Below are 25,396 nucleotides of genomic sequence, written 5' to 3'. Positions count from 1 at the left end.
ATGTGTGGGATTTCCTTTTAATGCTCATAATTTTGCAGGTTTTGGCCTCGAGGACTTCATAAGTCTTTTGTCTTATTAGGGCCTGAGCACTGACCTGGCCTTTTTTCCCCCTAAACGTGCCCCAAAAGTCACCAAATTTTGCACGCAAGCCAGGCCTGGCGATAAATTTGATATTTAATGGTTTACATTAATGGGCGTGGCCTAATGGCTCAACAGCGCCCCCTGGAAAAATTTGTCTCTTGGCGCCATGGCCGAAACCCAACAGGAAGTCGGGCATTTTCAAATTAATCGTGTAATTTTGGCGCATTTTTATGCCATTTCTTTGGCAGTTAATACGGCCCGAACCGTAACGTGCACCCAGGTGTGTTATACATCCAAATGTGCGTCTCCATCCTGCGACGATGGGCATTACTTTTCTCCGTCAAAAACGTTACCGTGGCGACGATAGACGCCAAAAAGCGTGCCCCCCCTTCATCCGATTGGTCCATATTTGGTACTTCCTACTTTCTGCCATAACTTTTGAATGGTTTGACATAAAGACTCGTGGGTGGTGTCATCAGACTTAGTTTTGAGTCCTTGACCTTTATTAGTGAAAATTGCATGCGTGAGGGCCCGTTCATCGCTGCTTGCAGCAATAATTTAGTTTAGTTTTTGCCACTCATGCTGCTTGTGCTGAAATAAAAACGTCACCTATTGTGCACTCATGAGTACACCTCAGTTAATGGGCATAATTTGTGATATCTATGTGATCTTGTATTTGTCATGTTTGGTCACAAACACTTTGGGACGAGGAAAAGGCACAGATTAATGCATTCATTCACCTCACTCATGCAACATGCAGACATAAACTTCAACTAGAAGTTTAAAGTAAAATGTCTGTCAAAGTGGCCTCCCAATCAATTTCTCCATCCACACTTCCTAATCACATAATCCCGGCTCTGATAATTGATAAGCAGGGAAAACGACTCTAATAGGCCAGTCAGACATGAACGAGGCAGATGTCTGCAGGAGCATGTGGTGCATACAAAATACCAATATGTGGACAACACACACACACACACACACACACACACACACACACACACACACACACACACAGTGACTCAGGCCGGTAACTGGTGTGCACCGTGAAGCACGGCCCCTCGAGGGATCCCATTATATCCCCTCACTTAGAGCAGTTTTACCATTTTCCGCAACAATCAGCAAATTCCTTGCGATAGCAGCAGTCAACGTGCTGTCACTCAACAGGACAGAGCTTGCACCCCTCAGGGAAAGACTGGAAGGTTCAGAAACTCTGTATTTATGGATACGATCTGCTCTCACAGGGTCCATCCGTGCACTTCACGCGTGGCTCACGCTGTATCTCACTGGTGCCATTAATCCCTTACCGGAAGGCTTTGTATTATCTCTCTCCCTTTAGGACTGGAGAGGTTGCTGCTCTTGCTGATGGTCATTAGTCCAGTTGGTCGGTCTGGAAGGCTCCTGGAACTTTTTCAAAAATGTTTGACCTTTTTTTTCCCTTTTTCTTTTTTTCCTTTTTTTCTTCTTTCTTTTTTTCCTTTTTGTCTCTTTTTTCTTCCTTTTTCCTTTCCTTTTTAATCTCAATATTTCAACTTTTTTCTCGACATTTCAACTTTTTTCTAAAGATTGTACTTCAACATCAATCTTGACTTTTTTCTCGAAATTTTGACTTTTTTCTCGACATTTCGACTTTTTTCTAAAGATTGTACTTCAATCTTGACATTTCGACTTTTTTCTCGAAATTTCGACTTTTTTCTCGAAATTTTGACTTTTTTCTCGTCATTTTGACTTTTTTCTCGAAATTTCAACTTTTTTCTCAACATTTCGACTTTTTTCTAAAGATTGTACTTCAACATTAATCTTGACATTTCGACTTTTTTCTCGACATGTCGACTTTTTTCTCAAAGTGCATAATGAAAAAATAAATATTCCCCCAGTTATAACTAATATATATACATGCAGCATGTGTTGCCTTCATTCTAAGGTAAATGGGAAATGTCAGAAATGGATTCAGCATTCTCAATAACCCCCAGAACCACTCCAATATTGTCCAAATTGGCCAAGCAATTGCTGAAATATTGTCCATATATGCGAGTATGCTAATTGATGCTAATTAGGCTAATTGCCCAACACATGTAAGTTAGCATCCGGCAGTTTCTAATTGCTGGGGACCTATACTGTACATTTCTGTACATTTCTAACATAAAACTTTGGGGTACTCAACATTTCCGGGTTCACATTGCTGGCAAGTAGACTAAGGCTGATACAAGACTTTTCATTTTTTGCGGCTCCAGACATATTTGTTTTTTGTGTTTTTGGTCCAATTTGGCTCTTTCAACATTTTGGGTTGCCGACCCCTGCACTAGATGATGCATGTTGGATTTAGAATAGAATACAATAGAATAGAATAAACTTTATTAATCCCCCGAGGAGAAATGTACTAGCACAAAGATGCTGGTATGAGCGGCGTGGCTATAACTGCAAAGAATGCAGTATTAAAAATCAGTCTGAATGTCAGAGTAAACTTCACGGTGCTCTGCAGAAGCTGCTGTCCAGAGGCACGAAAACATCTCTCAGAAAAGTGTAGAGCACATAAAAAAGTCATGTGGCAGAGACTCTTCTCACTGGAGTTCAGCTGTGTGAAGCTGTGCAGCTGAAAACATCGGAAAATACGCAATACCATTTTTCAAAACATGTTTACTTTTGGTACATAAAATTGCTCATAACAAATAATTGATTTTTAATATTATTGCAGATTTTACAGTGTAAATCCAATCATCCAGGGTGAGCAGAAAAAAAAAAAAAAAACATAATGCACATCATCCACTTTTCAGAAAATAAAATCCGTCAGCTCAAATCGGTGATGACAAATTATTCTAAAAAAAAATGTTTAAAAAAAAAAAACTGCAGCAAACTGACAACAAGCGAGGAACAAAAATGTATAACAAGCCAGAAAAGCTTGGGAAGGCAGTGAAGGATGTGGGGTCAGAACTCGGTCATCTTCTTGTGCGTGTCAGCCTTCCGGTGCTCCCGCTGGACCGACAGCTCCTGGGCTTTCTGCTGGGCCAGCAGGCGGCGCGCCGCCGACAGCTTCTCCTCCAGATGCTTCAGCGTGGACGGATCCCTTGTCAAACACAGACGGGGAATAAATCAGGGAGAGAACCGTGACGAGCCACGATGATGTTTCAGAGCAACGAGGGTCCAAGCTCAAAACAGTTTCACACAATCCCCACAGAAGTTGACAGATTTGACATGAAAGGAAAAGCTCATCCTCTGCTGCCTGTCAGTGAATCCTGCCGTCATCCGCCCCCGTGTACCATAAAGGTTATCGCGGCATCGCAATGAGCTGATGATTAATGACACGGTGGATTATTCACCATTAGTTCTTAGCCTTCACAGATGTCAAATTAGACATAAAAGCCTCATGAATAACTCAAAATGTCACATGGTGACTCCAGTACTGTATGAGGGGGGGATATATATTGTTTTTCGGCACTACCTTGTTCTCTATAGCTGATATAACATGAATTACTCCTATGTGGAATCAATAAAGTTCTTATTTTTGCCATCTGAGAAAATTAAATATATTATATTTGGTGCCTAACTATTTCCCAAGTATATTAGTGCGTGTGTGAATGAATAAATGAGACGTAAAATGTAAATTTCTTTGTAGAAAGGCACTTTATGAAAATAAGTCAATTTATTTGTATTAGTTTACATCCAATATGGCGGCGATGTCAGTAGGCGATGCAATGTGCTGATTGGCTCTCCAGAAACGCTTTGAAACCCGTGCCAAAGATCGCTGATTGGCTCTTACTATTGGCACGTCAAAACAGTGCCGTAATTCGCCATAATTCGTAGTTGTAAAAAAGGTTTGTAGCTTTTGTAAAAAAAGTTTGTAGCTTTGTATATCCAATGTTGCACACAGACAAATTAATTCCACAGCTACAAAAATGTTTTACAGATGCACAAAATATTTTCTACAAGTACAAATATTTTTTGCAAGTACAAATATTTTTTGCACACGTACAAAATATTTCTACAAGTACAAATATTTTTTGCAAGTACAAATATTTTTTGCACACGTACAAAATATTTCTACAAGTACAAATATTTTTTGCAAGTACAAAATATTTCTACAAGTACAAATATTTTTTGCAAGTACAAATATTTTTTGCACACGCACAAAATATTTCTACAAGTACAACGTTTATTTACAGATAATAAAAATAAAAGAAAAAATATTCATGGCTTTAATTTGAGCCCATAGTACTAACCTCCCTGTCCGTTTGCTGAGGGACTCGCTCAGTTTCTGGATCTCCCTCTCCGTCTGCGACACCCTCTCGGCGGCCTGGAACAGCCTGACGTTCAGCCTCCTCTTGGTGTGTTGTCCTCCCCTGTACGCCTCCAGCCCGGTGGCCGCCGCCGCAGCGGCGCCCTCTGCAGGGCCGGAGTTTCTGCCTCCCAGCTGGTTGTTCAGAAAGTCAAAAACGTTAGGGCGGTCCCCGGCGGCGGCCCGGCGCCTCCTCCGCCGCCTCGGCCGGCCCGTCTGCACGCCGTTCTTCGCCGCCTTGCTCTTGGTGCGTCTCTGGGTGAGCAGGGCACACTCGTCCAGGGACTTGGCTTTGGGCAGGACCACGGCCGTCACCGGCTCCACTCGACCCTCCTGCATCTTCCCTAATCCTGAACGGACAAAAACAAGACAAAGAACTTTAGGTTTTGTCTGTTTTTTTTTATTATTTCCACTCCAACGCATTTTTGTCCCAGTCGCACATGCAAATTAAACCTAAATTCAGATTCAGAGAAACTTTATTCATCCCCGAGGGGCAATTCAGGACAACTAAGCAGCAATACAAGAACAGTAAATCCGCTCAGCTGCCGGCCGGTCGACCACAACGAGCAGCGACCCGAAAGCGGAACAAAGCAGACAAAGGGTAATATATATAGCCAGTAAGGCGTTGAGAATGAGGGAGGTGTGGTTTCAGCAAGTGTGTGAGTAGGTGGTAAGTCTGTGAACTTCGCTCAGAGCTGCTCCTCAGCCAATGTCCTTGATGTTATCAGACGGCTCGGTCAGTTCTGAAACAGGTCCACAGATGTTCTGGAGAGGGGAGGGTTAGTGGGGGCAGATTCACCTTGTTTACATTCCACCAGAAAGATTGTGACCAGAGCGGTCGGCCAAACCGCTCTGTCAAGGCCAGATTATAGAATCAACAATTATATTGAAAAGAAAACAGACAGACTCAGTAATTTTCCGTCTGCCTTTAGTCTCTGGTTCATCAATGGCGACTCCAAACAGACGAATTTGTGATCAATTCCCGCCAAGCCGAGCTTCTCCAACTTCTCCAAGGTCTTCTCCATCTTTCCAATGAGCTCAAAGACCGCCGCCAGCCCAGCGTTAAAGTCTGAGTATTAGTCGCAGAGCTGATCCCTTCAGTGACGTCCGGCAGCTCGGAGAGGGCCAAAGCAGCTGTCGACGACTTACGCGTTTGTCGGTAGACAAGGAACCCCCCCCCTCCAATTAGCAGAAATCCTGCTATCATAAATCCAATTATGAAGGCATCTTCAACTTCCTCGACAGACAGAATCGCCAAGCACAACGGTTTCCAATGTTTCTAGGAATCCATTGGGTATCCCGCAAAAAAATGTCCCATCGGGGCAAGAGGGCTCCCTTACCCCCTGACTTCTCGTCGCAAAAATTGTGCTGACAGACCAGTTAATCAATTCCATGATTGTAGAGTTTCGGAGGAGTGAAAAGGTCTTAATCCCTGTGGATTACAATCTAACTACAACAAAAAGTTCTTACATCTAGTTTTACAAGTGTATTTGTAATGACAGGGAAGAACATGAAATAAGTTTATAGTGGGTGTGTGAATGATCAATAATCAGTATTATTGGCTGTAATAGAGGCTTGGGCTGGTTCTGTCCACGTATCAAGGTCCAGCATTCACACTCACCTTTCCCGTATTCGTAGCCCATCTTGAGCATGAGCCTGGACCCGATCCCTCTCGTATGAGCTTCCCAGCCCCCGAACTCAGCAGGGTTTGACGTCACCGTGGATTCCTCAGAGTCTAAAACTGTTGTGTGAGAATAAGAGCATAAGCAGTGAGGTTTTATTTATTTATGTTTTTCACAAAGGCAAAAAGAAAAGTGTGAAATAAGCGATATGCTAAAGGCAGAAACCTTTGGCGTATCCCACAAAGTCTCCAGTGTCGTCCGGGTCGGAGTCGGAGGAGGAGGAAGGACGATCGTCTTCTCTCAGAGGAGGGATGATGCCGTCGGCCTCCACCACCGCGTCTTTCATCAGCGCAGAGTCAAACTTCACAGTGTAGAAACCGCTGTCAATTTCTAGGATGAGATACAAAAAAAACAATCATGTTAAATCAAAATAAATGGAATCAACCATTGTCCTGGCTTTCTCTCTTTCTCTCTCTCTTTCTTTCCGTTAAAGGTACCTCTTATCTTAGCCGGGTACCAGATTCCGTCTTCATGTCGTGTCAAACAGGACGATCCCTCTTCCATGTGACTGAGGTCACCCTGCAGGAACTCTCGGAGCTCGGACACAAACACCACCTCTCCGTGGGAAAACCTGCAGCCACAGGAAAACGCCTCTTAAAGCAAAAAGAGATCTACGGCATCAGGGAGGATGTGAACACAGAACTGTGGGACTAAGGTGTTTGAGATCATCTGGCAGCAAGTGTGGTTCAAAAAAGTTCTGATGTTTAAAAGTCATATCTGTCACATGTGACGCATCACTGTCTGAAACGACCTGGTAATTATAGATGTCATGACGCTTCTGGCCACTGGGTGGCACTGTTTGTTCAGTTTGACAGAGGCAGACTAAATAGACACACTAATGACCTTTTTTCTACAGGACTGTCTCAGAAAATTAGAATATTGTGATTTTCTGTAATGCAATTACAAAAACAAAAATGTCATACATTCTGGATTCATTACAAATCAACTGAAATATTGCAAGCCTTTTATTATTTTAATATTGCTGATCATGGCTTACAGTTTAAGACTACTCAAATATCCTATCTCAAAAAATTGGAATATTCTGGGAATATTAATCTTAAACTGTAAACCATAATCAGAAATATTAAAATAATAAAAGGCTTGCAATATTTCAGTTGATTTGTAATGAATCCAGAATGTATGACATTTTTTTAATTTTTTTATTGCATTACAGAAAATAAAGAACTTTATCACAATATTCTAATTTTCGGAGACAGTCCTGTATATTTCTGTAAGACTAAGAGCAGTTTAAGGGGTTATATATGATTTCTAACCCAGAACACAGCCGTGGCTGCATAAGTGGAAACAAACAAAGTAGAGGTTTTGATGGGAAGTTTGCAATGGAAGGAGGAGCTCGCTGTGAGAAATCACATATTTAATACAAGCAGCAGTACTGGAGTTGAGGGGGGATGGCATCCCCCCTGAAATAGAAACGGTCCAAATCATCCCCCCTGTAAAACTGCCATCCCTCCTTTCCATCCCTTATGTCATTTCATCAATGAATGTGGTTTTACTGCTATTTCAACATTAGAGTCATCACCAGAAAAATAACACCAGAAAAATAACTTATTTGACAATTTTCACCTGTTTCAAGTACATTTTCACTTGAAATAAGTAGAAAAATCTGCCAGTGGGACAAGATTTATCTTATTACAAGCAAAAAAATATTTTTCCACTGACAGATTTTTCTACTTATTTCAAGTGAAAATCTACTTGAAACAGGTGAAAATTGTAGTTTTTTCCAGTGATGAGTCTTGTTTTAAGTGTAATGAGATTTTTTTTACTAAAATGAGACATTTTAACTAGAAATAAGACAAATATTCTTGTTAAGATTTTGAGTTTTTGCAGTGATCCATTTTACTTTTACTACTGGAAACTTTTTTGTTATGTTTTCTTTGAACAGTGTATTCGTTTTCTTGTTGTCATTTTTATTCTTGGTTTTTTATTTTATTTATCTTTTGTGTCATGACCGAAAATAAACTAAACTAAACTAAAAACTAAAACTAAACTACTTATCCTGTGAAGGACAGAGTCATATTGATAAGTTCAGAAAAGTGTTTTTTATTGTTGTGTTTTGATGTATTTGATGTAAGCCCAGTGGATATTTAAAGCTTACAGAAGGCTGCATTTAACTGCTGCTATGTCATTCCTGCAGTATTTCTGCAGCTGTTTTGGTCACTGCTATTATTTGTAATATATTATATTATTTGTAATCAGCACAAATTATCTGTCCCCATATGATCAAATCCACCATCCCCCCTGATTTTTTTTTTACAACTCGAGTACTGAATACAAGTGTGGGTATGAAAGAGGTAACATTTTACCTGCAGTTATCCTGGAAGCGACATTTGTCCTCTAGGTAGAACGGGCAGGGCTTCATAGCCTTCTGGGTGGGGTAGAGGTAAAACACTCGGACCTGCTGCTCCTCTCCGTCCGGCGGTTCTCCTCCCACCACCATGGCGTTGTGGAACTCCAGCGTCCCCCACGTCGTTCTGTACGGCGCTCGCACTTTGGTGCCACTAAGATAATCATCTTCCTCTTCTTCCTCCTCCTCCTCCTCGTCTTCAAACCCCCCCGAGGCTCCTTCCCCCGTCGAGTCCCTCTGCGAGTACCGATGGGCCCCTGAAGACTCCCCCAGTTCAGCGTAAAAGGAGGCAAACTCGTCGTTGCCGTTGGCACCGCCGCCGCCGGCCGACGTCTCCGAGGCGTCGGCCGTCCGTCCGTCCCCGTCCTCCAGGCTGGCCAGCAGCCGGCTGGCCTTCACGGACATGAGGCTGGCCTCGGTGAGCTCGATCAGCTGGCCCAGGTCCTCCTTCAGCTGGAGCAGATCGGGCTGCTGGCCGGGGTCCAGGCCGGCCGTCAGGGCCGCCTCCACCTGCTGCAGCTGGGCGGCGTAGGCGGCGATCGCCGCCTCCAGCGTTTCCTCATCCATACCGACGAGCTGGCGGAGGGTCGGGCAGGGACGGCCAACATCAGCTTCCCCAGCACACCTGGAGCAGGAGGAGACGGAGCGGGAGGAGACGGAGCAGGAGGAGACGGAGGAATCAAGAGATCAGCAGTGGCATTCATCTTTGATATCACTTACAAATACAGTTTAAAATCCTCCAGTAACACCTTTTATGACATCCACATGTTAGGATTGTATGAAATTGTTTAAAGGTTTGAAGGGTATTTCTTTTTTTCTTTTTTTTCCCTTGTCTGCACACATATTAATGATTGATACCATGACGGTAGAAACCAAAGGTATATATATGTGCATTATTACTATATTTAATATATATACATATATATATATACGCATACATATGCATACACATACATATACATATACGACATCCACTGCCAATCCAGGAAGCAGGAACACACGGAGACACACGTCAAGCACTGGAAATCTGCAACAAAAAACCACAAACAAAACACGAAACCGGCACGGAGCCGACCAAAACACGAACAGCAATCGACCCAAATCTTGAGATCTGATCGCAGTCTGAGCTAAGCTACCGCTACCTAACCCCAAAAACTACAGAGCAAGCATGCAGGTGAACAAGCCAGTGTGTATGTCTATGTGTGTGTATGCGTGTATGTATATGATCATGTCTGTCTGTCTGTCTGTCTGTCTGTCTGTCTGTCTGTCTGTCTGTCTGTCTGTAATAAACCAAACAAAGCTCCACCTGAAGTGTATCTATAGTGGGGGAGGGGGGGGAGCAAGCCCGCCACCCGCGAGACCAGAGGCCGACACGGAAGAGCCCGGAACCCAGGCCACCGGCAACCCCACAGAGGGGAGAAGTAGGAGGGAGGCAACCCACCGCCTGCGTGGGGGCCCGCGGGCGGGGGCCCCCACGACACGGGAAGAAGCAGCCAGAGACCCCGCGGCGGCGGACCGCGACCCAGGCAATCCCCGGCCACCCGGTCCGGGCCGGACACGCGGCCAGGAGGCCCTCACCCTTCAGGCCAACGGCCCCCACCCGGCAGGGGGCCAGCCTGCCCGGAGAGACAGAGCCGCCCCGGCCGCCGACGCGGGCAGGCGCACCCGCCCCACACGAAAGTGTCCCTCCAGGACCAGAGAGGCGCCCCGCCGCGGAGGCAGCGGGGGGGACCCCACAACAGCTACCTTTTCCTCATGGAATTGAGAAGGGAGATGCAGAAGGTACAAAAGAATGTTTATGTCTGTTAGTTTTGAGAAGTGGAAGTCTGAGCCCGTGTACCCGATGGGAGAAACTGAAACTCTTGGTGTAGAGGACGGAACAGTCCGATAGGATAGTTTTTATCTTTCCTATACAGCTGTTTGTTCTACAGGTCCTGTAGAGTCACCTGAGCAGAGCCAATTATTTTACTACAGACATTAACCACCTTGGTAAGAACAGTTTTCTGCTTTACCCTGATTTATGAAAACCAACAAATGAAAGAAAAAGTTAATACAGACTCAATGAAAGAACGATAGAACATGGACATCAAGGATGAATCAACAAAATTTGGACAGTTTTCTAAGACGGTACAGACGCTGCTGACTTTTCTTGTAAATTAAGTTGGTGTTACTCTCAAATGAAGACAATGAAGAGAAACATACGTTTTAACACTGATGGGTCTCATCCATTATCTGTGTTCATCTCAAGTAGGAAACAATAAACAGGGACATACGGTTGAAAGCCTGACATGTTTGGCAGTCGGCTCCACCAATGGGGTTCACGTACAAAAAACACCTGCTTTTTTAGTATAAATATAACTGGATTAATGAACACTGGGTGCATTTTCTCTCCTACATTTGTGGTTTGAGAAAATTGAACCCTGGCTGGGAAACATTGAGCATTATATAATAAAAGCTTGTCATAACATTTGATTCTGATCACTGGTTTTCTGATGGAACATCAGACAAACGAACATGCAGATCTTTCACACATATAAAAGACTGTAAAGTTATTTAAGTAGGAAAGGACGCAGAAGCAGCAAGAAATCATCATAAAATACATTTTAGACTTCACTCTTGACCAGATCTGCTTGGTTTGCTGAATATATGCTGTAAAAAGGTCGTGTGTGAAACATTCAAGACTATTGGGTGATAATATGTTGATTAAAATCACATTTTTCCCAGATTCAACCCTGCAGCATCAGTTCTGCAGCGCAACACAACACTGGTTTAGCTGAAATAAACCCATTAATCACATCATAATACACATTAATTACCTCTGTAATTAGACAGTTTGTGTAACATCCACTTCAGTAACTGGAGAAGTGACCCGCATGAGATGGATCGTGTTGATAATATCAATAAAAGGACTTGACAGAGCAGGAGCAACAGATCCGGGACAATAAAGCAGCATGGAGGAAACACCGACTTCCGCCCTGAATGTTTCTGTCCCTTCACAATAAAGCACATGTGCTTTAACAGCTAATGAAGAGGATTGTTGGGGAAATTGAGCTTGCTGGTTTTGTTTACAAGTAACCCTGTTAGTTTCCATGTTGATTTTGTTTATTTGTAACATTTTAAATAGGATAGTCTATTCATTTGTATCAGATCATTTGCACAGTCATTCATCTCTAAGAGGATTGTTTCTATGTGTTATGTTGCTTAGAAACAATAAAAATATTATTTTTTTTTAAGACTGACTTCTCCCCCTTGTCTTTTTAATTTGAATAGAGTGATATTTATTATTTTTCTCTTCTATTTTAGTATTCTTATTTACTATTTCTCTATTTTTGATATACCGTTTTTTCCCTTGCCATTTAAAATCTTTATATGATTTCACACAGGTTCCTTTATTAAAAAGACACAAAAAAAGACAAAAAGTAAGTTTTATTGTCATTTGTTGCAGTTAAGTATAAATAAGTAATGACATTTGATCTGAATTGGATATGATAATTCTTTCAAAAGCCCCACTAAATCTTTACTGTACATTATTTGACAACTCCATTAGTGGACTGAATATAAGGCACTTTCATGTGTTTAGCAGCTACGCTGCTTGGTCAACATTTGTTGTATCCAAATGTCCTATATAAAGAAATAATAAAAAAATATTTTCCATTGTCTACAGCCAAAAAGACATTTGAAACCTTTTTTACAATGTACTTTTTAAATATTTACCTATTGAAATGTGTCAGAAAGAATGTTAATGACCACTAACGACATTATAATGTTCAAATAAATTCAAAATAATATTTTCATAATAACAGGCTATTTAACAAGCCCAACAGATGCATCAGAACTTAACTTTAATCTCCTGCTCAGAGCATGCATGATGAAACAGTCGAGTACAACTTCCTTTCAACAGGAAGACGTCTCACAACCAAAATCATGACGTCAAGGCGTCCCTCTGCATATTTATGTCAGTTCAATTAAAAGTTCAATTAAAATAACTATCAATGGGTTATAGTGAATTGGATTTTATTGTAATATAACTGGATTGTAATTGTACTGAATTGGACTGTATTTGGTCTACGTTGAATTTGTTATATTCAATGTGAGATGACCCTAGTTGGGAATTGCTGCTTTAGAAAATAAACAGATAAAATTTAGAGGTGTTTGCGTTTTTATTGTGAAAATCCCCGGATGTCTTGTCTTACGTCACAGCAGTGCGCCGGTGTCGCAGAATGATGACGCTCACCATGAAGAACCAGCGCTTATTCCATCAATGTGTAAACATTTAACTTTAGATTAAAAATAACTATCCTACGTTTGAGGAAGAGTTTCTCATAATACAAATGTGAAGGTACGTTTTATACCTGATTATTTTCCATTGATACCGAAACGTTATTTGAGTATTTACGCTTCACAACGTGACTTTTGTAAGATTTATACTAATTAATGCTCAAAAAATCTTATAAACTGTTTTCAGAAATCCAGTGAAGAGTTTAGACCAGATCTAATGATCATGACAATGTTAAGGTTTATAATTTAAATACTGTATCCTATGATTTTATTCCTAAGAACACATTCATCTTTTTTATTTTATTTTTTATTTAACCTTTATTTACCCAGGCAAGTAATTTAAGAACAGATTCTTATTTGCAAATGCAGCCTGAACAAAGAGCATAAACACTTTGAGATGAAAGAGAAGTGCTAGAGATAAAAAACGTTATGTAAAATTGCATAATAACAGTACAATAAATATAAATAAAAACATTAGGACATTGGGATGTGGCGAGTCGTTTGTGTTTATAAAGTAGAGGTGGGACGATACGGTAACTCAAGATTCAATACTATGGCGATATGTGGCCCACGATAACAATAATATCACGATATCTACGATATTTGTATATACAGGACTGTCTCAGAAAATTAGAATATTGTGATTTTCTGTAATGCAATTACAAAAACAAAAATGTCATACATTCTGGATTCATTACAAATCAACTGAAATATTGCAAGCCTTTTATTATTTTAATATTGCTGATCATGGCTTACAGCTTAAGAAAACTCAAATATCCTATCTCAAAAAATTAGAATATTCTGGGAATCTTAATCTTAAACTGTAAACCATAATCAGCAATATTAAAATAATAAAAGGCTTGCAATATTTCAGTTGATTTGTAATGAATCCAGAATGTATGACAGTTTTGTTTTTTTAATTGCATTACAGAAAATAAAGAACTTTATCACAATATTCTAATTTTCTGAGACAGTCCTGTATTGTAAGAAATTTCATCAACGATATATATCACCATATATGTGACTGAAAAAGAAAAAATACCCATAAAAAGGAAAACGTCTGTAGTTATGCATTTATTCAATGCCAAAACTTCATACAATGTACAAAGAAAGTGCATTTGTATAGTACCTCACTGCCTCCTAGTCTTGTAAATGTAAACACTGAACAGCTGGACAAATTAAGGTGCATGAACAATAGTGCGGTGACAACCGCGTAAATCCATTATGTGTGTTGTAATAAAATATCCACATTTGCCGTCAGTTTATTTATTTATTTTATTTTATTTTATTAGTTTGCACACAATACAGGCTTATGCAGCGAAACCTCCCCTCAGTTTAGGAAGTAAAACAGTAATTACAAAAAACAACAAGACGAAAATTATAAACCAAAAACAAAGAAGGTTTGATTACATAGTTTCAGATCATCAACACAAAAAATCAACAAAAACAAACAAAAAAAAATCAACAAAGAAAACTTGTGACATTTTTTAAATCTGAATTAAATGAGATGATACATTTCTTTTAAAAATCTCTAGAGAAACAGAGCTTTTGATAATGTGAGATTTGGAGTTCCATATCTGTAACACCACGATATCTGAGGGAAAACTGGCCGTGTTTAGTTTTATAAAAAGGAAGATGAAGATGATTGACCTGTCTAGTATTATATGAATGTATTTGAGAATTATATTTGAAAAAAATTACTAAACGATAGTGATAAAGAAAAAGGCAAAAACCTATGTTTGTATAAAAACACACATATCTGATGAATATTTATGTCATATACTGAAAGATTTTTGAGTTTTCTGAACAGAGGAGTAGAGTTAGAAAAAGTTGCCAGTCTTACAAATCGTTTTTGCCTTAAATGAAGTTGATGAAGACTGTTTATCGATTATTTATTTTGCGACAGAGAGCGCAACAATATATTGCAATATATCGATTTTTTCCCCCACCACTAGTATAAAGTGTTTTGAAAGTTTTAATTGTTGTCTGCTTTCCTCCCTGTCACGGTTCTCCAGTGAAGTTCCCCCGTCCGCGATGCCTTCCATCATGTCTCAGATCAGCGATCCAAAGATTGCTTTCGCCTACTTACGCCCGGCCTGCGTCCGGCTGACCCGAGAGCCCGTCGCGGCCAACGTGGAGACGCTGCGAGGGCAGCTGAAGGACGTGGACGATGCCACGCTGCAGCAGCTCCAAGAGTACGTCCTCTTCCCCCTCCGCTTCGTCCTGAAAGTCCCCGGGCCCAGGAAGGACCGGCTGGTGCAGGCGGTGGCCGAGGCCATGGCCTACGTCCTGGAGAACACGTGTGTCCGGAGCTGGGACACCCTCCGTGAGCTCTTCTCAGAGCTCTGCCTGTGCCTGGGCTCCCCCAGCGACCCGGGGAAACCCGCAGACACGTCGGAGGAGCTGAAGCTGGCCGTGCTGCGGTGCCTGGACGCCCTGCTGCACGCCGCCTACGGAGACATCGTCTTCAGACTGTACGAGCCCGTCATGCTGCCCGGCCTGGGCGCTGCCGTGTCGCTGCTGCTGGCTCTAGCAGAGAAGGAGAAGTCTAGAGATATTCAGGCGGCTGCTCTGAAGTTTCTCCAGGCCTTGACTTTGCAGTGCGACTGCGCTCAGGATCACGTCAGCCCGTCTGCAGCTGAACGACGCTCCGTCGGCGACACCATGGCTTCCTTCTTACCCGGCGTGACGACGGCGGTGGCCCGGATTATTACAGGAGACCTGAGACAAGGCCACGCTGTCACAGTCAGGGCCATCAAGGTACCAGATCCCTGTGTTTTAATGTCGTACATCACTTTAATAATGTCAAATGTGGTTTAAAGGGGACCTATTATGGCTAGGGCTGGGGATCGATTCAAATGTCAAGAATCGATTTGATTCAGATTCTTAAGATTCAGAATCGATTATCAAGATTTGATTCGATTCAATTCGATTCCGATATTGATTTGGGTTAGTGTTAATAAAACTGTTTTTTGAGCTGTTGCATGAATTATATGACTGTAGTTCTGCAAAATATTACTACTAGTATTATATTGAGATTCAACAGCAAGTATTGCAGCTAATGATGCTGTAAGGACCAATCAGCTCCCAGAATGCTGATAGAACTGATTTCAGAAACATCATGTGGGTCAGAATTACCAAACAGATCCAGGGAGGAAACAGAGACGGATGAAATCGGTTTTATTTTTTCCCACATTCCGTTTTTATTTGTTCCATTTTCGGTCTATTTTGGTTTTTAATTTTTGAACATTTGGTTTTTATCATTTTTTGCAAATATAACCCCAAGACAGTATATAAAGTAATGAAATAGAGACAATTTATGCAATTATAACCTAACACTTTAATGTTTTCATACCTTTAAACATATTTAAAGGCAAAAACATGGCACCAGTTATTCTCGTGTCCAACAAAACATTCCTTTTTTCCTTCTTTCTTTCTTTCTTTCTTTCTTTCTTTCTTTCTTTCTTTCTTTCTTTCTTTCTTTCTTTCTTTCTTTCTTTCTTTCTTTCTTTCTTTCTTTCTTTCTTTCTTTCTTTCTTTCTTTCTTTCTTTCTTTCTTTCTTTCTTTCTTTCTTTCTTTCTTTCTTTCTTTCCTTCCTTCTTTCCTTCCTTCTTTCCTCCCTTCTTCCCTTCCTCCTTCCTTGACCTGAAGACAGCACCAGGGTTAATGATGCTGGTTTTCCTTGTCCCCAGGTGTGGTGCAGGTGTGTGGGGCTGGTGATGGAGGATTCCCAGCTTCTCCCCACTACGGCCCTGACCCCCCCCTCGTCAGACCTGGGCCGGCTCGGGCAGCTGCTGGTCCGGCGGACAGACGACTGGGTGAAGAACACGGCGGGGAGACTGTCCGTCCTGCTGAAGAAGATCATTTCCTGCACGTCTGCTCACCTGCACTGGACGGTGCGGCTGGAGCTGGTGGAGCTGGCCGACCTCCTGCTGGCCCAGTGTGCCCAGTCCCTGAGAGAGAGCGCCGGGCCGCTGCTGGAGGCGCTGGTGGGGGCGATTAACGACGACCACCCCAGAGTCAGAGACAGGTTCGTTCTGATACACACTTCCCCGGAGAATTTAGAATTTATTAAAGGATAGCCCCTTGAGATGTAACACCTCATTTTCAAGGGGGTCCCATGAAACATACATTACAATATATCACATTTCAGTACAGACATACAAGACATAAAACACACACAGACATCTTGCTCACCCCCCCACACACAACCCTTACACACATAAGTCTAGTTACAAAATAGGCAAATTGAATAACCGAAACAATGAGATAAATATAACATAACAGAGAGAAAAAATAAATAAATAAATAATAAAATAAATAAAAATAAATAAATAGAAAAAAGGACACAAAAAAATACATAAATAAATTAAAAACATAGGCAATTTGTTTTAAGATGAGAATATAATGACAACTTAAAACAATGACAAGAGGTAATAGAACGCAAAAAGAGGGGAAGATTATTCCAATCTGATGGAGCTTTAAAATAAAATGATCTTTTACCAACCTGTTTTAAAATTCTAGGAACAAAGAAAAAAGGAAAATTCATATGTCTGAGTGAGTATGGAGAGTTATATAGAATCATGAGTTGTTTTAAATATGGAGGACAGTGAAAATAAACACATTTAAAAAGGAACAGAAGCCAGTGAAATTGCCGTCGAGAAGAGCTAAAGTCATTGTTTGTTTGTTTTTTAAACGTTATTTTTAAAGATTTTTATATTTTTGACATTACAACGAAAATGTAACAATGACATAAAATCAAAAGCAAAGCAAAATAAAAGAGAGAAAAATAATAAAAAGTGCACAGATTGTAACAGCAGGTCAGGTCAGTGAGACACTCTGATATCAACACTGCAAAAACCCCAAATCTTAACAAGAATATTTGTCTTATTTCTAGTTAAAATGTCTCATTTTTAGTCAAAAAAAATCTCATTACACTTAAAACAAGACTCATCACTGGAATAAAACAACAATTTTCACCTGTTTCAAGTAGATTTTCACTTAAAATAAGTAGAAAAATCTGCCAGTGGAACAAGATTTTTTTGCTTATAATGAGAAGATAAATCTTGTCCCATTGGCAGATTTTTCTACTTATTTCGAGTGAAAATTTACTTGAAACAGGTGAAAATTGTCAAATAACAAGTTATTTTTTGCTCCTACCAGGTTAATTGATACACCTGAGCTGATCATGTGACTGTTTACCTGTGTTAAACCTGTGTTAAAGACAGGTTTGTGTAAACCTGTGTAAAGAGATCCCTTTGTCTCTGTTATCTGCCTGAAGAAGGCCTACATGGCCGAAACACGTTGGCATTTTTTAACTTTTACAAAGCCATGATTAAATAAAGGATTTTTATATTTTTCTATCTTCTTGAGTGCCTCGGTTTTTCTAAATGGGTTTTCCAGATGTTTGACCAATAAAGTCATTGTTAATGCAGCTGTTGTTCCGTCCTCCAGGTGCAAGGCTGCTCTCAGAGACGTGTCCCGGAGGAGCCAGCGGGGAGACAACCACGGCGGGGACCGGCAGACGTTCACGGACGTCCTGTCGGAGAACCTGCACGCGTTGGCCACCTCCCTCCCCAGACTCATGAGGACCTCCGACGACCAGAAGAAGCTGTTCGTCCTCAGCGTGTTCCTGGGTTACCTGAAAGTCCTGGGGCCGCTGGTGTCCGTGGTGCTGAACTCTGCCGTTCATCTGGAGAGGATTTCTAAAGCCTTGATGCAGGTGAGACAGCTGTGACATCACGAGTGGCTTCACCTCCTGGCAGGGATCCTGGGGCATGCTGGGGAATGCTGGGTAACTGATCTGCAGAAACGTCCAATTAACATCCATATGAACTACTGTATTGGCCTGAATATAAGACGGTGTTTTTTGCATTGAAATAAGACTGAAAAAGTGGGCGTCGTCTTACATTCGGGGTCTAGACGTTATACCCATTCACAACACTAGATGGCGCCAGATATCTTTAAAGCCAATGCTGAACTTAACTCCCCAGGCCAAAGCGAACTCCTGTCACGAAGAAGAAAAATAAAAAATAGTATAAGAAAGAAAAGAGAAGAAAATAAGAGAAGAGATAACAGAAAGTGGAGAAACGTAGCGACAATCTGGAGAAAAGAGGGTGGAAGTTCGGCAGGTAAACCGGCAGCTGAGGAGAAGTTATGATGCAAACTTCAAGATAATGATTTCAAATAGTCAAAATAACATGCTTTTTCTCTCGAATATATTGTTATAATCATTTGTTTCAGATGTACTGTAATTATTTTCTGTATAAAAATTTAATTTGGTGTTCAAAAAGTCTTTCTTCAAACTTGAGTCTTGAAAAAGAGGGGGTCGTCTTATATTCGGGTCAATACGGTAATAAAGGAGAAAAAACAAACACAGGACTGTCTCAGAAAATTAGAATATTGTGATAAAGTTCTTTTATTTTCTGTAATGCAATTAAAAAAAAAAAAAAAAATGTCATACATTCTGGATTCATAACAAATCAACTGAAATATTGCAAGCCTTTTATTATTTTAATATTGCTGATTATGGCTTACAGTTTAAGATTAAGATTCCCAGAATATTCAAATTTTTTGAGATAGGATATTTGAGTTTTTATTTAGCTGTTATTCAGATAACTATAACATAAATAACATGCTAAGAAGTTTACCAAACCATCCGTGTCTCTCCAAATAACTCAAATCCAATGAAATCTTCATCCTCGGTGTCACTTTTAAACATCTCTGCTAACTCCGGAGGTAAAAGATGCAGCTTCCTCTTGTACGTCGCTAACGTCAGACCCTTCGTCAGTTGCAGTTCGCCCTATTGTGGTTTAGTGTGAAAATAACATGTGAAATGATAAACCGGTAATAATGTGTTAATAATTTCACACATAAGTTGCTCCAGAGTATAAGTCACACCCCCGGCCAAACTATGAAAAAAAACGCGATTTATAGTCCGGAAAATACGGTAGATCACAGATTTCTGTATTTTTGTTTTGTCTTTATCTGCTTGGAGGATGTTTTATTCTCTAGTCCAGGGATCGGCAACCCGTGGCTCTAGAGCCGCATGCGGCTCTTTAGCGCCGCCCTAGTGGCTCCTGGAGCTTTTCCAAAAATGTTTGACCTTTTTTTTCCTTTTTTTCTTTTTTTTCCTATTTTTCTCTTTTTTTCCTTTTCTTCTTTTTTTCTCTTTTTTTCTTCCTTTTTCCTTTCCTTTTTAATCTCAAAATTTTGACTTTTTTCTCGACATTTTGACTTTTTTCTCGACATTTCGACTTTTTTCTCGACATTTCGACTTTTTTCTCGAAGTGCATAATGAAAAAAAATCTTCCCCCAGTTATAACTAATATAGAAACATGCAGCATGTGTTGCCTTCATTCTAAGGCTTAGACAAGACTTTTCATTTTTTGCGGCTCCAGACATATTTGTTTTTTGTGTTTTTGGTCCAATATGGCTCTTTCAACATTTTGGGTTGCCGACCCCTGATCTAAGGAAACAAATAGCTGGATTCAGATTTAAACCCTTGATGGTCTAAACTTGTATAATTAACTATTTGCAACCATGTTTGTTTCACGTGTTTGCCATGGTTTCCATGGTTGCCATGGTTGCCATGGTTGCCGTGGCTGCAGAGATGCTCACGGAGTCTGTGCGTCGACAGGTGCTGGAGCTGGATGTGATGGATGTTCGTATTGTGGAAGAAAGAAGTTCCAGCGAGACCCTGAGCAGAAGCTCCGACCTTCACGACTCCTTCTACACTCACACACAGAGGAAATCTTTTCTCTACTTCAGGGATGAGAAGATCTTCTGCGTGCTCATGGAGATCTGCCGAACCTTAGGTACGCTGCCATAACTCGTCTCTAAGGAAAAACAAAACCTGCTTCGAGAAAATTAGAAGACTATTTTCCTAGTTGTAAGAATTCTAGTTGAAAAGGATTTCTCTTCCCCCCTTTTGTAAAGATATTTTTGCTTAAAATAAGACCATTTTGTGTACATTTATAAAATATATTAGGCTTATTTCTAGAGGAGCTTATTTAATTAATATATTTCACCTAAATAGGAATAACCTGGAACAAATAATGAAAGGATGGCTCGTATTTCTGTACTTGTTTTATTTTCACCAGTGTGACGTAAAGAGTAAAGTATTATACAAAGTTATAACTATAAACCAGCTATAAACCCGCGGCTCTAGAGCCACATACGGCTCTTTAGCGCAACCCTAGTGGTCAGTACTCGAGTTGTAAAAAAAAAAATCGGGGGATGGTGGGTTTTATCATATGGGGACAGATAATTTGTGCTGATTACAAATAATATATTACAAATAAAAGCAGTGACCAAAACACCTGCAGAAATACTGCAGGAATGACATAGCAGCAGTTAAATGCAGCCTTCTGTAAGCTTTAAATATCCACTGGGCTTACATCAAATACATCAAAACACAACAATAAAAAACACTTTTCTGAACTTATCAATATGACTCTGTCCTTCACAGGATAAGTAACATAGATCACTGCAAAAACTCAAAATCTTAACAAGAATATTTGTCTTATTTCTAGTTAAAATGTCTCATTTTAGTCAAAAAAATCTCATTACATTTAAAACGAGACTCATCACTGGAAAAAACAACAATTTTCACCTGTTTCAAGTAGATTTTCACTTGAAATAAAATAATAAAAATAATTTTTTGCTTGTAATAAGAAGATAAATCTTGTCCCACTGGCAGATTTTCCTACTTATTTCAAGGGAAAATTTACTTGAAACAGGTGAAAATTGTCAAATAAGTTATTTTTCTGCTGTTATTTTTCTGGTGATGACTCTAAATGTGGAAATAGCAGTAAAACCACATTCATTGATGAAATGACATAAGGGATGGAAAGAGGGGATGGCAGTTTTACAGGGAGGATGATTTGGACCATTTTTATTTCAGGGGGGGATGCCATCCCCCTCATCCCCCTCAACTCCAGTACTGAGCGTACAGCTTGTTGCTCTAAGACCTGGACATCGATGGTTCCAGATGTGCACGCTGCCCTTTCCACAGACATTAATGCACCACCGTGCCAGCGTAGCTGCAGGCTCTCACACCGAGCGCTGATAACAACCCAGAGATCCTTCTGGAGGGATTTCAGGTATTGATTTGTCTGGCCACGGGACAGGTTTCCACTTTACCTCAGTGCATTTTAAACCTCTATTTTGCATGATGGGGCCTAGAGCGACGTTGGTAGATGACGCCAGGGAGCTGTTGTTTTCAGGGATTTGCATAAGTGTCACAGGACCGCGCCTCTTTTTAATGCACACCCAGCTGAGGCTGTGCACATCACAGACATCCAATCTCCATTATTGGCCTTGTTCCCTGCCCGCAGAGATTTCTTTTGTTGATATTATGCACTTTAGATCAGAAGATATTCAAAGTCTTTGCCGTTTCACCCTGAGGAACATCATTCCGATGTTTTGGTTGTTGTTTTTTTCCCCATAATTTGTAGATTCCGTTTTTCCACAGACTAGTGAACCTCTGCCCATTTCCACTTGGAGAGACTCCCAGAATCCTCCCTAAGATGCTCTTTTTACGCCCAGTCGTGTCACAGAGCTGTTGCCAAGTAACCTGACGGCAAAAAGATTTCCAAGCTATTTATTTTTAGCTTCACTTTATGTTTCCAGCCTTTTGTTTTCCACGTCCAATTTTCAAAATGAGCTAACATTTGTCTTGAAAAGGTAAACCCTTTATGCATTTAAAAGATATGATCTGGGAAACAATGAGGTTTAGAAATCAATGCATTCTGTTCTTATTTACATGTTAAAGTCAGGGTTGTAACTGCTGAGTAAAACTTTAGCAGAAGTTGGATCTTTTTGTTTCACTTGACATTTGTAGACTTTTAGAGTAGGCTTTAATGTTCCCTTGTTCTATGTTCAGGTTTTTTTTAATTTTATTTTATTTATTTGCACGGTTAAAAATTACACAAATAAAAGTAACAACTTTACAAATTAAAGTGCAGGAAGAGGCGAAAACTCAAAGAGCTTATCAGCTGCCTCCACCTACAGGACTGTCTCAGAAAATTTGAAACTTGTGATAAAGTTCTTTATTTTCTGTAATGCAATTAAAAAAACAAAAATGTCATACATTCTGGATTCATTACAAATCAACTGAAATATTGCAAGCCTTTTATTATTTTAATATTGTTGATTATGGTTTACAGTTTAAGATTAAGATTCACAGAATATTTAAATTTTTTTAGATAGGATATTTGAGTTTTCTTAAACTGTAAGCCATGATCAGCAATATTAAAATAATAAAAGGCTTGCAATATTTCAGTTGATTTGTAATGAATCCAGAATGTATGACATTTTTGTTTTTGTAAATGCATTACAGAAAATCACAATATTCAAATTTTCTGAGACAGTCCTGTATAGTTAACATAACATTTAATATCATACTTATAAGAACAAAATATACAAATGAGCAATTAGAAATCTATAGAATTTACACAAAAGAAAAATGATCGGATATATGAATAACAATAAAGAGTACAATTTAATAATTAAGAAACAAACAAAAAATAAACGACTAAATAACAAACCAAATGAACAAAAACAAAAAATAATTTCAAGGAGATTACACAAGACGATAAAATGGGTCAGTACATCCATTACAGTTCCATTTACAAAACAAAAATTAAGTGGTGTTTCAGACATTCTTTAAAATCTTGTACAGAGAAGCATTTTTTTGCTAAATGGGAATATGTATGTATGACCAGAGGTGTCAAGTAACAAAGTACAAATACTTCGTTACCTTACTTAAGTAGAAATTTTGGTTATCTATACTTCACTGGAGTAATTATTTTTCAGATGACTTTTTACTTTTACTCCTTACATTTTCACACAATTATCTGTACTTTTTACTCCTTACATTTTAAAAACAGCCTCGTTACTCTATTTCATTTCGGCCTTTAATAAAAAATATCCAGTTAAATTGCTCCATCCGGATAGAGTGAATTTGGTTGTGGTTGTTTCAGATGTTCTTGTCCAGTTTTGTTCTTACATCCGTTCCCTCAGATTCCTGCAACTAAACTTGGATGTACATTCCAATAAAGGTTAGGATAAATGATAACATGCCTCTGAAGTTTGACTTTTTGCACCATTACAATACTTATAGGCAACTAGTCATCATATCTGCTGCTCTCTGAAACACATGTTAATGCTCAATAGTACACATATATGGTTCTTTAATATATTTGCATTAGGAATCTGCGATATGTTACCGTTCACGATAAACCGCCAAAAAAATTCCCCACGGTAAGAATTTCTCATCTCGTGGTAAAAATGATAAATTCCCGTTGATGACGTTTTTGTGTAAAACTGATTTATGGTTCTGTGTTAAATCCACGCACAACGTACGTGAAGGAAGGAAGGAAGGAAGGAAGGAAGGAAGGAAGGAAGGAAGGAAGGAAGGAAGGAAGGAAGGAAGGAAGGAAGGAAGGAAGGAAGGAAGGAAGGAAGGAAGGAAGGAAGGAAGGAAGGAAGGAAGGAAGGAAGGAAGGAAGGAAGGAAGGAAGGAAGGAAGGAAGGAAGGAAGGAAGGAAGGAAGGAAGGAAGGAAGGAAGGAAGGAAGGAAGGAAGGAAGGAAGGAAGGAAGGAAGGAAGGAAGGAAGGAAGGAAGGAAGGAAGGAAGGAAGGAAGGAAGGAAGGAAGGAAGGAAGGAAGGAAGGAAGGAAGGAAGGAAGGAAGGAAGGAAGGAAGGAAGGAAGGAAGGAAGGAAGGAAGGAAGGAAGGAAGGAAGGAAGGAAGGAAGGAAGGAAGGAAGGAAGGAAGGAAGGAAGGAAGGAAGGAAGGAAGGAAGGAAGGAAGGAAGGAAGGAAGGAAGGAAGGAAGGAAGGAAGGAAGGAAGGAAGGAAGGAAGGAAGGAAGGAAGGAAGGAAGGAAGGAAGGAAGGAAGGATGGATGGATATGAGCCAGAGAAAAAGAAAGAAAAAGAAAGAAGGATAAATTCTGGTTGAGTTTTTTGTGTAACAAACATGGTGGATCTAATAGATTTATATTTACAAAGGTGGAGTTGAATTGGTATTTTTTTTATCGTCATTTTTATCGTTATCGGGATAAAAGCCAGAAATGATTGTGATAAATGTTTTAGTCCATACCGCCCATCCCTAATTTGCATTATACTAAGATACATTCATTTTCAATGGCTTTTTCCCCCTTACATTACTTTTACTTTTATACTTTAAGTAGTTTTGAAACCAGTACTTTTATACTTTTACTTGAGTAAAAAACTTGAGTTGATACTTCAACTTCTACAGGAGTATTTTTAAACTCTAGTATCTATACTTCTACCTGAGTAATGAATGTGAATACTTTTGACCCCCCTGTACCTGCAGGTTACTATGGCGACGTCTACCTCCTGAGCGACCACGTGCTGGACCTGTACCGCCAGTCCTCGGCGTACAGGAAACAGGCGGCCATGGTGCTGAACGAGGTGGTGAGAGGAGCAGCAGGCGTCGCCGTGGCAACGCAGGGTCAGCGCCCGGACGAGGACGTCGGCGGGCCGTCGGCCTCCAAGGAGGACCTGAGGGCGGCCGTGGTGTCCATCATGGAGGAATACACCAGTCTGAACAACTGGCACCTGATTACCGTGAGCGAGGAGACGGACAGAGACCGGCAGGACCGGCAGGTGAGGATTTATAACTTATTAATCAGAGGAAAAGCTAGAGGAAGTTTATTCACCTCCACTTCGCGGGGGATTCGCCTTC

At 40.3% G+C, this 25,396-nt stretch overlaps 2 protein-coding genes across 2 annotated transcripts in view; one reads left to right on the top strand and one right to left on the bottom strand.

The window, feature by feature from the left end:
- Positions 1-2,710: 2,710 nt before the first annotated feature.
- Positions 2,711-11,349, bottom strand: zgpat (zinc finger, CCCH-type with G patch domain). Its single transcript, XM_061735083.1, has 7 exons — positions 11,218-11,349; positions 8,361-9,026; positions 6,474-6,607; positions 6,202-6,366; positions 5,976-6,095; positions 4,299-4,704; positions 2,711-3,145 (listed from the first exon to the last, which is right to left on the bottom strand). The coding sequence occupies exons 2-7, from the start codon at positions 8,966-8,968 to the stop codon at positions 3,007-3,009; spliced, it is 1,572 nt and encodes a 523-aa protein (XP_061591067.1). The 5' UTR covers positions 8,969-9,026; positions 11,218-11,349; the 3' UTR covers positions 2,711-3,006.
- A 3,349-nt stretch (positions 11,350-14,698) lies between these two features.
- tti1 (TELO2 interacting protein 1) overlaps positions 14,699-25,396 on the top strand; it is a 39,710-nt gene continuing 29,012 nt past the window's right edge. The window contains 5 exon segments of the mRNA XM_061735082.1: positions 14,699-15,439; positions 16,373-16,710; positions 18,135-18,402; positions 20,320-20,497; positions 25,025-25,317. Of these exon segments, the coding sequence (XP_061591066.1) occupies positions 14,714-15,439; positions 16,373-16,710; positions 18,135-18,402; positions 20,320-20,497; positions 25,025-25,317 (1,803 nt within the window). The 5' untranslated portion in view covers positions 14,699-14,713.

Source organism: Cololabis saira, chromosome 12 (assembly GCF_033807715.1).
Source record: "Cololabis saira isolate AMF1-May2022 chromosome 12, fColSai1.1, whole genome shotgun sequence".
In the NCBI taxonomy this organism is placed as follows: Eukaryota; Metazoa; Chordata; class Actinopteri; order Beloniformes; family Belonidae; genus Cololabis; species Cololabis saira.
Note: the sequence above shows the minus strand (reverse complement) of the source record. Positions and strands in the feature narration are given on the sequence as shown.

Excerpts from the sequence above, each read along its gene's own strand:
- zgpat (XM_061735083.1), bottom strand. The coding sequence starts at position 8,968 with ATGGATGAGGAAACGCTGGAGGCGGCGATCGCCGCCTACGCCGCCCAG. Across the intron at positions 4,705-5,975 it reads GGGCTACGAATACGGGAAAG|GATTAGGGAAGATGCAGGAG; the intron begins GTGAGTGTGAAT and ends TTGTCCGTTCAG. Across the intron at positions 3,146-4,298 it reads CTCAGCAAACGGACAGGGAG|GGATCCGTCCACGCTGAAGC; the intron begins GTTAGTACTATG and ends GTGTTTGACAAG.